Raw genomic sequence first — 18,814 nt, 5'->3', positions numbered from 1 at the left:
ACAAGAAAGAAAGAAAGAAAGAAAGAAAGAAAGAAAGAAAGAAAGAAAGAAGAGATACAAGCACATGTTGCCTGACCTAATGTAGAAATGTTTACTTAAAAACAAAATCAGAAAAAAAACCTACAAAGGTGCGATCTATACAAGCAACCCTTTTATTGAAACTGCAATTTAATTCAGTCGCTGCCTGCTTGGAAACTTAGTCATTCAATACCTCAGTGAGGAACAGGAGAGAACATTGTTTTGCTCTCCAGCGCAAAGGATTGGTTTTCTGTTCATGAATATGTTCTTTTTGTAAGATGTAAACAACTGAAAAGAATACCAGCTAATTCAAGAAAACCACAAAGAAATACATTCAGACACCATTTGAGTTCACTCTGGGAATATGCAAAATTGGCACCAGCAGCCAAAATGTTCCTCATTGATCAGGAAGGAAAGAGGTTTCTTATACTGTTCTCATCTCATCCAAACCAATAGGGACTGAACATGTCAGAGACGGGTCACAGCACTTAGCCTTTTTTTCTTTAAAAGAAATCGCAACCTGAGAAACAGACAGCATCTTTAATAAAGGACACATGCTACAACACTCATTGCCCCAAGCTAAAAACGTTATTTCAGAAATAAACACCATCACCGTTTCTTATAGAAGGTTGATAGCAGGTAAATAAAGCTATAGTTATTGTAATAATTCTGTGCTATAACTAATGATGATAGGTGAGTTTTATATGAACTGACCCATTCACTCCAAAGTTTCCCGCATGTGAACAGTGGTAGGTTTTAAGTTTGATTTCTGCTTTGGGGAATTGGGAGTGGTAAAACAGACCATGCACGTCCGTCGATCAAATTTGAGGTTGTGGTAACGCGTAAGAAAGTCAGCGGGGAAGATTTACACTGTAATACGAAAGTAATGCTCCGTATTGTTTGGAATTGAAGGCATTAATTAAGTAAAGCACTCTCAGCAAGGAATAATGAATGAGCACAGATTTAAGAAGACACTTATTGGTTATAAATCCCAAATAACCCCAGGACCCCTTTGACACTGTGATAAATGTGTGCCTTAAAGGGAGTGACTGTACATTAGTGTTCCTTGTTAGTCAGACAGACTGCTGTGGCAGTTCCACTGAATATATATACCAATGTGATCTCCTGTCACTGTGCTTTTACCGTCATTATTTGTCTGCTTTAGGTGGCTGAACTTTTTCCACAATACACCTTCAGTCATGTAAACTACAGCACTTTACACGCAGTAGAAAGCTGTCGATTCCTATGTACTGTGCAATCTGAGTCAATACTGGGCCATCTTGCTCAGCCGTTTACAATGCTAAGATCAGTGATTTGTACAGTAAATGGGATGTAGCGATGACAAATACAGTACTGTAATATAGAAAAAAACAATGCTCTTTTAATGTTTGCTCCTGTTTGTTACCACTAACCAATTGAGCAGCTTAATGATGTAATAGCCCTTGTACAGTATTACCCGTGCACCAACCGTGACAGAGGTTTGAATATGTCATGATGCTGTAGCTGGGTATTTTATGGTACCTTTTAGGTTGATGCTGCTAGAAGAACCTCCAAGCGCCCCACCAAAAAACATTGTTGCCAGTGGGCGTACCAACCAGTCCATAATGGTCCAGTGGCAGCCCCCTCCAGAACCAGAACTCAATGGGGTGCTCAGAGGATACATGCTTAGGTAAGTAATACAGTACCGGCATGAAGGGTGCAGTACAGTGCTCCTGATGTTTCTTTTACTGTTGTTCTCTCAAGCTGGCCTCTCTTTATTTGATACCATTTTCTAATAGAGGAGTGCATTTAATTTCTGGGCCATTTGCTGAGCCTTATTCTCTTTTTTTATTTTGGGAGATGAAAATGAATGTCTGTGGTTTGATGCAACAGGTGCCTGATTTTAGCTCTTCTGCTATAGGCTCAAATTATCTGCTAATTAAGCCAAGAGATACATTTTTGGAATGCTTGAGTGGGGAGCTTCATAAACACAAGGTTATCAAACCAGCAGCTGTTTCTCACTTTCTGAGAAATTGAATGGTGGGAGCAAACTGGAACAGAGAACAGGGGCAGGAAGAATTTGTTATTCAGTCCAGATAATACAATAGAAACATTTTTTGGTGAACATTTAATTTTCATTTGATCCATAACTAATAATAAAAAAAGTATTAATTATAAAACTGGTATTCAAATATGAAAGAGCTGGGTAATATATTGTAACAGAAATTATTATTATTATTTTCTATTGCTCCCCAGAAGTTTTCTTTGCCATAAAATGAGGGCTGGTTTTATCATCCTACACACACACACACCCAAACCCGAGAACAATGTAGTGCTGCTTCCCTTTTTCTGAGACTGACAGAAATCTCTCCATGACAAGCAGCTGCTTCCACATTTTAAGAATAAATGAAAACAAAAAAAATAAGTGGATGATTCCCATCCCAGAGTTCCATCTAACACATCCTGCTTTTCTTGTAAGGCAGTTGAAGTGGCTCGGTGCTCTGGGCTATGCAAATATTGTCAGAGGATCCAGATCCACATTGCTTGAGAACAAAAGCAGTGGTTTCAAAGCTTGCCATGGGCTAGACGTAGTGAAAACACTCCCTGATTCCCAAAGGTACTAAAGCAGAAAACATCTTTGTGTGCCAGTCTCCTCTAATTTGTGTCTGGGACACTTCAAATCTTCTGAAGACACAGTTTCTGAGAGAATACTTCATTAAACAGCCTGTTTATATATGTATATAGCTCAGTGAGTGTTTGCAATAAGAAGTAGAAAAAGCCCCAAAAGAAAAGTAAAATAATCGGATAGTTGTTGGGAGAGGATGTGGAAGCATGACAAACCCACACTGTGCCTGCAGACACTGGTGGAGCTGTGCAGTACTAGACTACCCCCCCCCACCCACTAAGATTACTGAAGTTGAGGAACCCACCACTTCCACCATAGGCTAGCCTGCCAGGATGTCTGTAGATCAGCACCAAAGCTACATGGAGTTACTGTACACATAGACCAGGTCTATTGAATATTACTTAAATGCATATAGAGGACCAGGATGATTTACTGTTTTAAAACACTCAGTACAAGGGAACTATGCCTATGAATTTAACAGTTCCACAAACACATTTTTTATCAGACAGCTACTGTACAGGTACATTTTCATCTGATGTTTCAAAGATGTTATAATTGTCTTCGAGCCTTGTAAATCTTATTTACGTGCGTTGAAGTGGATGCCAGTTATAACTAGGTGAGTTAAAATGTATTTGTTGTGTCTGAAGATGCAGTTTAGGATTTTAACTCTTTTAATTGTAGGTATCGGCTTGCTGGCCTTCCCGGCGAGTACCAGCTGAAGAACATCACCAGCCCTGAGATTAACTACTGCCTGGTGAGGGACCTCATCATCTGGACGCAGTATGAAATCCAGGTGGCTGCTTACACTGGAGCCGGGCTAGGGATGTTCAGCCTTCCTGTTACAGCATACACTCTTCAGGGAGGTCAGTGATTGAAATCGCTTGATGTTTTGGATGGAGAATTGTATTAGATTGCTTTTGATTTTCTAAACCAAGTAAAAACATAAACATACCAGGCAATATCATTGAACTGGAGTATGCAAACTAAAATATGGCATTAAAACAGTGAGCGTGTGGTATTCATCAAATCACAATACCATAAGGAAAAAATGACTCCTATTACATAGCAGTTTAACTACTTCCAGGTTTTGCTACCAGCTGCATTGTATAGGTATACTGTTCAGGTGTGTCTTCTTAAACTAATAGTAAAACCAAGAATGGATCAAACTGCTATGCAATGGGAGTCTTATTTCCCTCCTTGGAGCATCAAGGGAAATGCTCATATTTGCTTGAAAAACTAGTAGTGCAGTTCATGTTCGCACAGAAATGAATGCTAAATAATACTTTCTTTTGGCTGAATTGATTTTGATAACTATACTCAATCTTCGTCATGCGCCTCTATATTTCTGAATCTGTAGAATGCTGGCTTGTTGGGTTTTTTTGTACCTGTATAATTCAAAGCAATAATCTTGCAGGGTGCACTGCACTAACAAGCCTCAGACTGGTGGTTTCAATCCAACAACAGTTCCAATGAATCTGTGCATTTCCAAATGTCAAACTGTTCTGCTGTAAAGGGAAGGCTATAAAAACAGCTGAGAGGTTTTTGCAGGGCCATTAAAAGTATTATTTTTAAGAACAGCCATTTTATTGACGATGGGGCATCTGTGAATTGAGACCATTAATTTATGTAATTTGCTTTATGTGAAAGTGCGTAAATGATGCAGTTGAAGGTACTTGCTATATCCAAGGCAATCGTAATTTCTGAATCACTACAAGACAGGACACATAACCAGCCATGCCTGATAAGACTGGATTGATTTGGACTGTACAGTAAAGACAAATCAATGCATTTATTTTAATTGACCTACAAGGGGTTCTGGCCCAGCGACTCTATACTGAAAACCGACAATACTGAATCTATTGTAGTACCAGCGGTGGCAGGAACGAAGGAATTATGTAGCAGGAAAATGTAAACATGTTTTCATGCCCCAATGGAAATAATAATGTTTGAATAATTAAGAAAGTATAATTTTTGGAAATTCTGCAAACAAATAATTACATGGAAAAATCATTTGTAGCAAAAGTTTTGCTTTTGTGGATGAGGAATAAAAAAGTTACAGGAAAGGCAATTTTTTTTTGCAAAACTCCAAAAATGCTAATTCAAAAGTATTCATACCCTGACAAGGAAAATTCAATTAATAGCTAATTGATGCACCTTTAGCAATAATAACCTATTTTAAACAATCAGGATATTTGTCAATGAGCTTTTGGCATGATTCTTAAGTGATTTTTGACCATTCTTCCACACAAAATTGTTCCATTTCATTCAAATTCTGAGGACTTTTCATGCGCACAGCCTTCAACTCATACCAAAGATTCTCAATCAGATTTAGTTTGGGACTTTGACTAGGCTATTCCAAGACCTTGATTGTATTCTTCTTTAACCATTCTGAAGTAGATGTTGATGTGTGCTTTGGATTATTGACGTGTTGGAACATCCAGTTGTGCTTTTTAAACCAAGTTTTGTAGCGGAGGGTTTCAGGTGATTGGCCAGTTTCTTTTGGTATGCTATGGAATCCATTTCACTATGCACTGGAACTAAATTTCCTGTGTCATTAGAGGCAAAACAGCCCTATAGAAGGATATTACCACCTCCATGCTTGATAGTAGGTATGGTGTTCTTTTCTTTGTACACCTCACCAGACTTTCTCCAAACGTAACGACTATCGGCGTGACCAAACAGTTTTTTTTCTTTATTTGTTTTTTCTTGTTTCATCACTCCACAAAACCTTTGACCAGAACTCACATCTAGCATTCAAATGCCGTTTTGCAAACTTTAAACGATTGTCCTTGTGATGTTTTCCTAAGAGTGGCTTTTTCCTTGGCCTGCAACTACCGAAACTTTCACCATGCAATACTCGCCCTGTGGTTGAAATGGAAACCCCAGTCCCACTTGCAGCCAGTTCACTTTGAATATCTTTGACAATCAATCTCGGATTATTATTAACCTTCCTCACAATTCTTCTACTTATTCTTGGTGAAAGAACCTTCTTTCTTCCAGACCGAGGGAGCGTTATGACATCACCATGAGTTTTGTACTTTTTGATAATAGAAAAAATAGTTAAAATTGGGAAACTCAGATGTTTGGAAATCTTGAATCCTTCTCCAGCTTGATGACAATAAATAATTTTCTGCCTAAGGTCTTCAGATAGCTCCTTACTTTTTCCCATATTGACTTATTGGTAATGACTGTAACCATCCTATGTCTAACCCTTTCATACTCTCTAAGAATGTTCACCTACAATCCAACATTTTCTAGGCTTTTCTAGAATCAGGTTCTGCATTATTGTATTGAAATTTCTAACACCTTGTAGACAATACTATCATAGCATCAAAGGATATGAATACTTTTGAATTAGCATTTTTGGAGTTTTTCACAAAAAAAAAAAATTCTATTCTAATCAATTTTTTTCTTCATCTAAACTTTTTTTCCTCATCCACAATAGCAAAACTTTTGCTGCAAAAGATTTTTCCTAAAATGTGTGTGTGTGTGTGTGTGTGTGTGTATAGACACGCACTGTATGCATTCAGTAATCCCACCTATTGCTTGGCCTTAAGCAGGGCACATTAGAGCTTTTGAAATGTTTTTGTGTTGTGGATTATGCCCTGAAAATCCACTGCATGACAATCTATAAACCTTTGTGCACAGACAACCTTTCAACCCGCTGAAAACATATTGAAGTTCCCAGTGTCAAGTGCCAAATCCAATAAACGTGGTTAAGATATAAGCCTGCAACTGTATTGTAGACTGGCCAGACCCCAGCCCTCTGATGCTTACAGCCGCTGAACTGGCAGTGGAAGAAAAAACTGTTTGGATTTATCACCGCAATCTGCTCTCCTCCAATTGAGGTGCTGCAGCTTCCACTAATCCAGCCTTGCATTCCGTCAATGTTACTTTGGAAACCTTTCTTATCGGTCCACTTGAAGTTTTGAGGCTTAACGTCAGCACGGTAAAAAGATGCTCCCTGTCACCCCTTCACCCATCTGCCAATGCTTTACCGTAAGAATGAATATGCGCTCTGCATTTCAATACAGTGAGTTAAAAAAAAATAACATACCTTTTCCATCTTTTTCTGTGTCAATCTGTGGTTAATGATTAGAGCTGAGAAGCGAGAGCTCGGAGACCTGGTTCCAAAGTCCAGCTCTGCAGTCTCGTTACTCTTTGACTCCAAGGCTCATGATTACGCAGCTGTCAATCAAGGTGGCACTCTTGTGAAGGAGATGTGACACGTTAGTTGAGCTGTCCTGAATAATTAACATGTGAATCGCTCAGCCTTACTACCACCCAATAAGTCTCCTGGTGTAATTACCTTACCCCCTAGTTGCTTAAAAATAAGGTTAAACTATTCCAATTTTGGGTCTTGGTGAACCTGAGGTATCAACCTACTGCTGTAAATAGTAGCCACAACACCTCAGCTCCTTGATGTTCAAGGAAAGGAAAGGTGTGTGTGTGTGGATTTACAGTTACATTTGATGGAAGAGTTTTGGGGTTCAGTTTAACCCTGAATGTGACTTGAAGTCATATCCAATCTCTTTGCTGTATTTGGTAAAGAAGCTTTGTAGGTTTATGTACAGCCTGGCACAAACAGAGCGTGAGTCTCCTCCTGAACTGTGTTTTGCATTGCAGTCTGGACTGTGACTCCATTAGTGGAAGCTGTCAGTCTCCAGCTGTCTGTAACAGAATCGTACCTGTGACAGAAGCCTGATGCTACCTCTTCTGCACATATCATAGCATCGAGCTGTCATTTCAAAACTGCAGTTTTACAAACAGAGGAAGCTGTTAGCCTTTGACAGCTGTACCTTATGTAAATGGGAAGATTCATTGAGTTACGGTGCTTTCAAGATTATTAATATTAATATTTTTCCATGGTACTTTTTTTAGTGCCCACAGCTCCACCGCAAAGCGTCGCGACCAAGGCCCTGACCTCTACCACCGTCGAGTTCACCTGGAATCCTCCACCTCAGCAATTCATTAACGGAATCAATCAGGGTTACAAGGTAAGCTGGTCTTTCCCGTTAACAATATCTTATTATAATATCTGACATTCTTATTAATAACACGTAATCAGAAAGATGTATACCAATTTAAAAGATGCCTTTCCAGGACCCTGAGTTTCCATTTTGGTTTGTTCTGTCTGAAGGTTTTTTTGCAGAATTGACGTGAAGCTATTTTGCTGCCCTCATTTCACGGCTTGTGACGATTGAGAACAGAACAGTTTATTTAGAACAGGAATTGGCATAATTGCCCCCAGCACAAAGCTGAATACCTATTGATGCAATAAGACAACACAGAAACAATTTCCCTGATGTAAGCAAGACCATCTGTCGGACATCTTCTTCTGTGAGATGATGTTCCCCCATAACTCAATGCTGGATCATTAGCGTCCTGTAGAGAGTTCCTGTAGTGTACAGGCTTTTGTAGAGATCTCGCGGTCAGATACAGCACTGGCCTAGTCCTGCACTGCTAAGCTTTTGAGATGAGCTGTCAAGAGGTTCCACTTCAGGTCATTCCACTGTCAGGAACATCCAAACAGATAAAACAGGAGACACAGCATCAACTGTGTCTGCTTGACATGCTTAAGGTAACCTTGGAAACTCTGACACATGAAGTATTGGGTCCTGCAAGAGTAAATTGAAGTTGCATGCACAGGCACTTCAAGGCTAAATTAAAGTTTCAATACACTTAAGTGACATTGGCATTGTTTTCAGTTTTGGTAACCTAATATGTGTTTCTTTTTTTTAATTTAGTAGTCTCCTATTAATTTCTCCCAATTTAGAATATTCAGTTATTATTTAATCCTCGGCTTACCTCTACCGCCCCTGTGCTGACTCTGGAGCGACGAAGACTAACACATGCTGTCCTCGAAGAGTGTCAGCCGACCGCTTCTTTTCACACTGCAGACTTACCATGTAGCCACCTCGGAGCTACAGCGTTGGACAATGCAGCTCTGGGCAGCTTACAGGCGAGCCCGCAGGCACCACCCTCCCTTGCGCAGCGCTTGGCCAATTGTGCGCCATTGTCCATGGTTGGCAATGGAATAGCTTGGACTTGAACCGGTGACGTTCAGGCTATAGGGCATATCACGCGGAGCACCTTTGCCAGATGCGCCATTCGGGAGTCCTAATTTATGTTTAATTTCTGTTACCATATAAGTATCAGTGATTTATTTATAAATCAAGTATATTGGAGTCCTTTTTAATTTGCTTTATCATTGTATAAATGCAAGCTGGTAGTGCATTTACAAATACATACTGTATACAGCTAAATAAGTTATCTAATAGACCAGCACTGAGAAGTACTGAAAAATGTCGTGCTTACATTGCCTATGTCTGTGTTTCATGCTGCGGGGCAGTGTTGGCTCCAGCACTGGGTCATTGACCAGTAGCAGCTGGTCTACAGTACAGCATCTGTCCATGTGCTTCCATCCTTTATCCCACATCAACATCCTTTGTTGTTCCTAAAGTACTGCCCAAAAGGGAAAAATGTGACAGGCTGTGAATGGATCTGCAGAAATGCTGAAATGTCTTCTGACAGCTGCACAGTGCATCCTACAACGAAAGCCCACGACAATGCCATGCTGCTGTTTAGCTGAAAATAATCGTCTTTTTTTTTTTTTTAGCAGTTTCTAAGGGGAATGGTCATCATGATGAAAAAAGTTTTTATTTCTATTTAATACCATCTTTTTTTTTTTTTTTTTTTTTTTTTCTTTTTTAATAAAATTAATTTTTCAGTTCCATCCAGAGCTGGCAGAAACAGCTAATAAAAGTATGTCAAAGCAGAGATTTGTTTCATCTTCATTTGTTGGACTAATCCTGTTTAACCCGTCAAAACCTACAAGTGTGCTGTTACTTTTATTTTATAATGTTTATGGAATTCATTTATTTATTGATACCTGCAAACATTTATCCTCTCCAGCTACTAGCTTGGCCAGAAGATTCGCCTGAAACTGTTACCATAGTAACCATCACCCCAGATTTCCACGGAACCCGTCACCTTGGATACATCACCGGGCTGAAGAAATTTACCTGGTATCTCACTTCTGTACTGTGTTTTACTACCCCAGGAGATGGGCCAAGCAGTTCACCACAGTTAGTACAGACATTCGAGGACAGTAAGTACTGGAGAAATACCTTATATATTTATTTTTCCAGAGCATTGACAGGCCATTGACGTTGCTTGCAATGCACTGGCAGGGTGAATGGATCAGAGAGAAAATACCTTAGCGCAACCACATGAAACAGCTGGGGTGGAATATTATCAGTACTGCTGTATTAGCAACCCGCAGTGCAAGAAGTTAAAATCTCTAGCCATGTCCAGAAGGAATATGAAGCCCTGTGATTTTACAATGCAGGTTCTGCACGGCATGTGCTACTGCCAGCCTTTAACTGGCATCGAGCAGCCAGCTGGAGTCAGCTGTGTTATAGCTCCGTTCACCTGCTCTTTAACAATCGAAGGGAGGAATCAGCAGTAAGGTAATGTAACTCCACCTCTACAGATATGCCTCCTGACAGCGCAAATCACTGTTAATGAACCAAATGCAATGAAGCTAAAATATGAAAAACATATATAAATATATATATATATATATATATATATATATATATATATATATATATATATATATATATATATATATATATATATATATATATATATATATATATTATATTATATTATATAATATTAATTTATTAATATTTTATTAGTAAGGGGGTTTATGACTGTTTTTTTTTTTACTGACAGTTTTTTTTTTTTTGCAAAGGCCTGACAGCAGTGTGCAATAATTGGTATTGTTTTGCTGCTCGCTGATCTGTCCTCTCCTCCCTCTCTCTCTCTCTCTCTCTCTCTCTCTCTCTCTCTCTCTCTCTCTCTCTCTCTCTCTCTGTCCCAGAGCCTGGAGCGGTGGGGCACCTGAGCTTCACTGAGATACTAGACATGTCATTGAGGGTCAGCTGGCAGGAGCCACAGGAGAAGAATGGGATTATTACAGGTAAAGCCCCAATTTTTAGAAATCTGGACCCTCGCAAAACCTGAACTTAATTTCCTAAAGCCATGTCTGCTCCAAAATACTCTGTATTTTACTACCCCCTTTTTTGAAATTTTAAATCTGCTTGTGTGAAATCTGTGTGTTTTGAGAAATTGCCCTGCAAAAAAAAAAAAAAAATATCCATTGTAAAATGGATACATAGATAGGAAACGTAACATGGCACACTTATACACACAGAGACTGAAAGGGAGATACATCTCCACTCTGAGCGATCCCAATCAGCAATGTATTTATTTGCTGTTTTACTTTGGAGTGGATTGCAGAGAGCTACTCTGTGTTTCAGTTTTACCATTCGTGAGGATACATTGCATTTTCTGGCCCAGAATTGAACACCTGCTTTTAAATGATTGAACATGAAAAGTGGTTATACACAGGTAGGTTTTCAAAAAGCTATTTCAGGTATTGGCACTCTTATACAGCACACAGCTCTGTTTAGACGTTTCCACTAGGAAACAATTAATCAGACACTAACAGCTAGAAAATGAAATGCAACCAAATTAAATAGGTTACCTGCTCACGTTTTTAAATAGGTTACCTGATCACGTTTTTAAATTGGTTACCTGCTCACGTTTTTAAATAGGTTACCTGCTCACCTTTTTTTTTTTTTTTTTTTTTTTCAAAGCAAGTAAAGAAACAGACAACTGTCAAGCATTGAAATACCCAAAGTAACACAAACAAATCAGTTTGGATACAGATTAAATGTAAAAATGTTTTCAACAGTATCCATCGTTAGCAGCTCGTAAACTACATTGTTTTCTTTTTTGAAAGTTCAGTATCCTCGCTTCTTCCTGGGTCTTTCGGTACAAACTTTGATGTATGAGTGTCTCAATGTAAAAGGACAGTCTGTGATTGGAAAACACTGCTGACTTCGAGGGAAAATATTCCAGATAAACACCAAATTAAACAAGACCTTGGTTGGCTATTAGTCTCTGTTAGACCCTAAGGCACAGGGCAATGAGTTATGCTGAAGACTCATCTAACTGGAGAGAACATGACACCTAGGCCTAGATTTTCGACATTCCCTTATTGAGCTGTGTTCAAAATGCCCCTTAATTCAAGTTATATACACCTGAATTCACTAGGCTTTTAGTTCCCATTCCTGTTACAAAAAAAGGGTTTGTAAACATCGTCTCAGGTTAAACGGTGCTTTTAAAAGTGAAAACGAAATTCTAACCCTCTCTCAAGCAGTTGAGAAAATGTTATATAAATTGCGATTACAGTTAACTTCATATAATTAATCAAAATGATCAGTACTGAAAAAAAACATTCCTTAAAACAGTCCTTAAAAATCTATGAATTGGAACCAAGATGTAGAGTAAATGTACAGTAGTTTTAAAAGATAAACTTACAGTTGCACAATAGAAAAGTGCACCCGACCATTATAAGCTTACAAGAGCAAAATGCACCTGACCATTATAAACTAACAGTAGCCAATTGCGCCTGACCATTATAAACTTACAATAGCCAATTGCGCCTGACCATTATAAACTTACAATAGCCAATTGCGCCTGACCATTATAAACTTACAATAGCCAATTGCGCCTGACCATTATAAACTTACAATCGCACAAATTCAAATTGCACCTGACCGGTCCGTGCCTCCTCGCTTTCAGGTTATCTTGTCACGTGGGAGGTGTATGGTAGGAATGCCACCCGAGTGACCCACACTCTGCCCAACAGCACTCTGGAGTACAAGGTCACAGGGCTCACCTCCCTCACCACCTACACCATCGAGGTGGCGGCGCTGACAGCCGCTGGGATGGGTGTGGTCACCTCCTCAGCCATCTCCTCTGGAGTCCCACCAGGTAAGAGCAGCATGCCAGCTCAACAGAGTAGACAGCGTTACTGAGGGTTAATCTGAAACCTACTGCACGTACATCCTTAGAAAAGTTTACTCTGCTATTTTTGCATTGTGTTTTTGCAGTTTTACCATGCTTTTCCCATGGTTAAGCTATGCATTTACCATGTTAATTAATATGTTTTACCGTGCCATGCTGGTCTTTACAATGCTTACCAATGCTTTACCATGCTTTCACTGTGCTTTATTGCACTTTGTCGTGTTTTTACTGTGGTAAAAATTTATAAGGGCACACTGCAGTGACCTGGAAAATATGGAGACGTCAGACTCTAGAGCTAAAAAAAATTTAAATAAATTTTATTTGGGTTGGGTTATTTAAAGTCTTTTTTGTATGAATAAGTTTCATATCCTGTTCGAGGCTGAAGGTGCCACCAGCTGTCTAGAACAGTTTCCTGATATCAAGTTGTTTTTTATTCATTGAAAAAGAGTTCAGAAAAACACAAACTACTTTGAAGTAAATCATTAATTATTGCCTTACGGACAAGACTCGATCAGCCAATCCAAAAGACTTGAGACCTTAATGATTTGATGGGCACCCAAGTTCCTAAGATCTAGACCCATATAGGTTGCTCTGTAGACTGCAGGATTAGATTTTTAAAGGATAATAAAACAAAAAGGTACTTGTGCAAGTGGTATGCGCTTCACTGTATTAGAATGTATTAGAGCAGCCATCAGTGTTTCGTGTTTCACAGTTTTCTTTCTATTTGTTATGCTACAGAGGATCCTCAGAATTGATCCAAATCTCGATCAACCTGAAATCTCTTCTCCCTTCAGTGCATTTGAGTTGGCCTGCATTTGGTCCAGGTCAAGGTCCTACAGCTTTGTGCGTGGATCTGCATGAATTAGAATAATGATATTTTAAGCTGACATTGTCTTTGTGGAAGCTGATAAATCTCTGTTTTTGCTCAGCCATGTGTTAATTTAAACTCTCTCAAAGGCGCAGTGCTTGTCTCTGCAGAATGTTGTATGCACGACTGTGGCTAGGAGCCAAACACATGCCGTTATCCCTGTTGATTTAAAGTACAATTTGTAACTCATCCGAAAAGCAGGGAGAAGAAAGTGTGCAAGGCTTGCTGGTGAGACTTGGGACAGAGATGCAACAGTGACCATTCCGCAGTGCAATTAGGCTAGGACATTGTGAATTTCTGATTTCTATTGAAACTTTTAATAGAAGGGGAGTTGTCGATGTATATGTGCATTTTTTTTTTATTTTAGAACTCCCTGGTGCTCCGTCCAACCTTATTATCTCCAACATCAGCCCTCGCTCTGCCACCTTGAAGTTCCGCGCAGGCGATAATGGGAAAACCTCCATCTCAAAATGGGTTGTTGAGGGGCAGGTTTGTGAATTACTGTATACGCATTATCTTATTTGATTTAAAAATGTGGTTATTGTAACTTTTATAGATGTGCCTTAACTCCTTTGCAAGAGGGAACAAAATAAAAAAGCTATGGCCTGGACTGAGGTGAGCCCATTGCAAGAGGCAATGAACAATTATCACGATCTGTAGACAAGGCTGCCAAACTCATTGCACGATTAGCAAGTTTCTTAATGTTTTAATTAAGAATCTCAATCAACTATGTGATAACAAGACAGGAGAGTAGCCAATTTGAATTAGCAAAGCTATAATGTCTGCATATCATTGCTCGCTGATGGCATATCCCTATAACAGTTTCTTCAGCTTAAAACTCATTAGCTAAACTATCCAGTTCACCGTATTGAGTCGAGTTTATTTTTAGTTTGTGCAGTGTTACGTGGTAGGTTTTTTGAGTGAAATTAGACATGGAAACTTGAACTTTTGTCAAATGTTTTATGTAAAACATGAATCCAAGATCAAAGGGATTGTTAGAATTTCTTTTTTTTTTACATAAATATAGTACAGGACCTGGGGTTGAAAATGCTTCAAGAAGTCTTAAGACCATAATTTTAAAAATAGCTGAAATTTACAGAGACATTTTTTTTTCTTATCAGTTCTGCTTTAATCAAAAGCAAATAGCTGCTAACCAGTAAATCTGTTAGCTAATGCCTAATGCCCAGGAACATTTGCAGACACTTTAATAGGAAGATTGCTTGCTCTACACTGATTTTACATGGCTACAGTTGAATTGATTTATTTCTGAAATTGGCTTAGATAGCCTTTAGGGTTACTGGGCAACAGTTCTGTATTGCAGCATAAATTGAGTTTGATGTTTGGAAGGCAGCGCAATTCGGGGGGGGGGGGGGGGGGGGGGGGGGGGGGGGGGGGGGGGGGGGGGGGTGCGGTTAACTTTTCTGTATCATACAAATGGGAGCCCAAAAGAGACCCTGTGGTTACAGAAGCTCAGTCAATCATTGCATTGTCTCAATGCGGCGTTACCTGTTCATTAAATACTGTCAAAACATAAGCATTACCTTAAGTAAACAAAAATAAAAGCAACATTTTTAATAAAGAACAAGTACTGTCCCCCATTCAGTGGAAATTTGGAAAGTCAGCACATTTTTTTAAGATTCCAGATTCTCCTTTTGGTTCAAGGTTGGTGTTATATTGTAGTGGCACAGCTCTGAATTTACAATCACAGAATTAATGTAAAAACCTTTGTATAAGTCTATTTTCTAGGTATTTTACAAGGTCCTAAAAAGGGGGGAGCGATTTTTACACCGGTGTGACCTATAGGCCTTTTCCTGATATTGTTGTCTCAAAGGTGGGGGGGGGGGGACTTATACACGAGGGCAACTTATACACCAATGCGACTTATAGACTATTTTTATGGTACCAGCTCCATTTGTAAGTTTACTGTTTACTGCTGCTTGGATTCACAATTCACTGCTCTGTTTAACAGACTGGCACTTGCATTGTGCCACTGGTGTGATTTAAAAAAAAAAAAAAACATTAAGAAGAAATCTCAAACAAGTGTAGTTGGAGACGTTTTGATTTTGTTTGGGAATTGACTTTTGCTTTTTCACGCAACAGGTTGGGGGGATCGGCGATGATGAAGAGTGGCGCGTTCTGTATGAGAAGGAGAATGACCCAGACCCCCAAGTGCTGGAGATACCCAACCTCACCCCTTTCACCTACTACAGGTGAGACGAACACGAACGCTCCTGAAAGCAGGCAGCACAGTCAGATGGCTTGGGTTTGATCTTTATCAGCAATGTGAACGCAGGGCTTGATGCTATGTTTGTAAACACTTTCTTTAGATATGCTCCTTTTTTTTTTTTAGGGATTTTAGGGATATAGGGTTTTTTTTTTTTTTTAAACTGTGGCTTGGAGCAAATTGCAATCCCCTGCTGATAAACTGCAAATAGCTAGTCATCTGAGAAGCAGAGAGATAGTGTCAGGGTTCGCTGGGGATTTAAAAGCAACAGTTATCATTCATTAGCATATTCATTCATTTGAGCTGTTTATAGGGTTAAGAATTTGTTGACTGTGGAGACTGTGTGCAAGCACCTCGTTCAGGTTATTTTTTGTCAATAACTTGAGAGAGGTGAGGTAAAATTTTTAAGTCTCAATAAAATTTTAAAAAAGCCTTAAAGAGTAAGTAGATGGGTTCTGAAAAATATAGTGTTATGCTGTTTACAACTTTTTTTTAAGAGAGACTTGACAGTAAGAGTAAGTTTTCAATAGTTCATAAATTCAGATTGTATTTACAGAGAAGGAAGTATATCCTTTTCTTGGAAATTAAACCCTTAAAAAGAAAACTGAAGTAAGCTTGTGAGTGTTTTTTGCAGAGATGTTCTGTAACACCAGTGTATTGCCGAGTCAGTATCATAATACATACTGTACTTACTGTAGCAGCCTTACTCAAGATCACCTTAACACCCACTGCATCTATATTAGAAACTCTCTTGCCAGTACTGCTCAAATAAAATACAATCAGTGTCATTATTAGTTCTACAGCTATGGCCAAAAATGTTGCATCAACCTAAATAATTAATGAGTTTTGTTTCATGAAGTCAAATGAAATCTGAATTACATACCACTTTGTAGTTTGCCATATACTTAACGAAAAAAATTGAAAAATGTGACATTTTGAAATCCAACATGAAATGCTGCACTACTGTCATGGCTTCTGGTAGACTTTTGCGATATCATTTTGATTACATGATGTTAAATAAGATCTAAATTATGTTTGTATAGGTTTTTTTTTTTTTTTTTTTTTTTTTTTTTTTTTAATTATGTCTCAATCCTAAAATTCTAAGTGAGGCAAAACTTTTGGCCATAGTTGTAGTTGTTATAACAGTATGATTACTGCCGATTTATTTGAGATGTTTTACGGGTACATTTTTTTGTGATACACAGTTTATGCAGAGCCTCGTTTGTTGTGTAGCCTAGAAACGTGTCTCAGTTTTAATTATCAGTGGTCCTGTCCCGTGCCGTGTGCAGGTTCCGGATGAGGCAGGTGAACATTGTGGGCTCCAGTCCGACGAGCCAGCCCTCTCGTGTGATTCAGACTCTGCAGGCCCCTCCTGACGTTAGCCCCAGCAGCGTCACGGTCCGCACAGCCAGCGAGACCAGCCTCTGGCTCCGATGGATGGTAAGAGCACATCTCTGCTGGGCAGGCTTGTGAGGTGGTATCCTTATTACATTAGTATGTAGAGAATAATGTTGAGGTAGTGTGTGATATGAGAATTTAATGTCGACCCTCAGGAGATGCTACATTTATCCAAGCGTCCCAACCCGAGGGTGGGCATTAAATTCGTATTTATCTCACACAACCCCACTTACTATTTTTTATAATCTCTGATGAACAAATATGTTTTTCCCGGCTGAGAAGTGAGCGAGAGAAGACAGCAGCTATGTGAGGTATGGTTGGAATTCCTTTCAGTTTGACGGATCGCGCTGGAGTTCGCCCTCTGTTGCTTGTGCTAATGAGAGCGGGATATATCAACTGGATGAGCCCACTGAAAAAATTGCTCCACAGTTATTATAATGTATTAGCACTGCACCCAGGTTGAAAATAATAAGACAAATGATAGGCTTCCTTACGTTCCTCTCTGTGAATGTTTGAATCAAGGTGACAGTAAACATGAATAAAAGAAACTCTGTAAAAGAATGACTTGACATACGTATGAATTAGAGGAAGTGCTTGTCAGATTATTGTACAAAGTTTATTTTTATACCTACCCTACTATATAACTAAAACATAAACCTCGAACCTCCTTGTCCTCCTCAGCCTCTGGCCAATTCAGAGTACAACGGGAACCCTGAGACGGTGGGCTATAGGATCAGTGTGTGGCGCGCGGACCTGCAGGGTGAGCCCAGGACCCAGCTGGTGAGCGATCGCATGGAGAGAGAGATCACCCTGGAGGGGCTGGAGGAGTGGAGCGAGTACCTGCTGCACATCCAGGCCTTCAACTCCATCGGGCCCGGGCCCTGGAGCGAGGTGGTGCGGGGTCGCACCAGGGAGTCAGGTAGCTACTACTGTAACAAACTAATCACCAGTATTCAACTGTCTATTGAGGTCTGTTCAGTTCAATACTGCCACTGTCTGTATGTTAAAATAGGGACAACCTTAACATGTCACTTAGTTTTGAAGACTGAAATACACTTTAATAGTTTAAATCACAGTTTATGTCCGCCGCTCTCTAGATCAGTTGAATAGACCACATTGTCTATACATACAATTTTGATTTTAAGGATTTTAATTATAATTTAATTAAGTATCAATTGGCACCAGAGGAAACCCCTTACCCACGAATCCCCTTACCCCCCCCTCCAAAAAAAAAAAAAGATATTACACACTGTGAGTGTTTTCGAACCTTCCTAATCGTTCCAGCAGTGAAACGCCATCTTTTGATAGAAATCTACGAGGGAGGGAGATGAATATAACTGCAATTGAGATGTTTTTTGGTCACGTTGTTAGAAAATTTGAAGCACAAGTTTGCTGATGAGGTCTGCACCAATAAGTGTTTTGTTTTTTCTTTGAGGCAGATGTTCAGCACAGCTATCAGGTGCCACCACCGCTTCATTTCATTCCCGTGGGGCAAAAGATACAAATCGTGTTTTAGGTGACAATAGTCATAATTAATCATACTTGTCTTGTACACGGAAATAGATTTTGCACACGTTTACAGAATTATTCAGTGCCATATGTTACTGCGGAACACATTCCAATAACACAGTATCTCTCAGGATACTGAACAGGGTAAAAAACACCAGGTTTGCACCTCATTTTCCAAAGGATCCACACTAATTTTCACTAGTTTTATAAGCCACCCTTTGCTTTGCCTATTCAACACCGTACCTGATATAAGACAATCGGAGATTGATTCTGAGAAAGCGCGCTCAGCATTACACTTTCATCTGGT

General features: G+C 39.4%; 1 protein-coding gene across 1 annotated transcript in view; it reads left to right on the top strand.

Moving 5' to 3' along the window:
- The window catches only part of sdk1a (sidekick cell adhesion molecule 1a), a 249,518-nt gene that overhangs the window by 198,876 nt on the left and 31,828 nt on the right, over positions 1 to 18,814 (top strand). Inside the window, exons 16-25 of the mRNA XM_041277684.1 lie at positions 1,547 to 1,687; positions 3,305 to 3,486; positions 7,505 to 7,620; positions 9,539 to 9,734; positions 10,515 to 10,613; positions 12,284 to 12,475; positions 13,744 to 13,865; positions 15,477 to 15,586; positions 16,890 to 17,040; positions 17,680 to 17,917. Coding sequence (XP_041133618.1) covers positions 1,547 to 1,687; positions 3,305 to 3,486; positions 7,505 to 7,620; positions 9,539 to 9,734; positions 10,515 to 10,613; positions 12,284 to 12,475; positions 13,744 to 13,865; positions 15,477 to 15,586; positions 16,890 to 17,040; positions 17,680 to 17,917 — 1,547 coding nt within the window. The remainder of the gene's footprint in view (positions 1 to 1,546; positions 1,688 to 3,304; positions 3,487 to 7,504; positions 7,621 to 9,538; positions 9,735 to 10,514; positions 10,614 to 12,283; positions 12,476 to 13,743; positions 13,866 to 15,476; positions 15,587 to 16,889; positions 17,041 to 17,679; positions 17,918 to 18,814) is intronic.

The sequence above is a fragment of the Polyodon spathula genome, chromosome 18 (genome assembly GCF_017654505.1).
Source record: "Polyodon spathula isolate WHYD16114869_AA chromosome 18, ASM1765450v1, whole genome shotgun sequence".
NCBI lineage: Eukaryota > Metazoa > Chordata > Actinopteri > Acipenseriformes > Polyodontidae > Polyodon > Polyodon spathula.
Note: the sequence above shows the minus strand (reverse complement) of the source record. Positions and strands in the feature narration are given on the sequence as shown.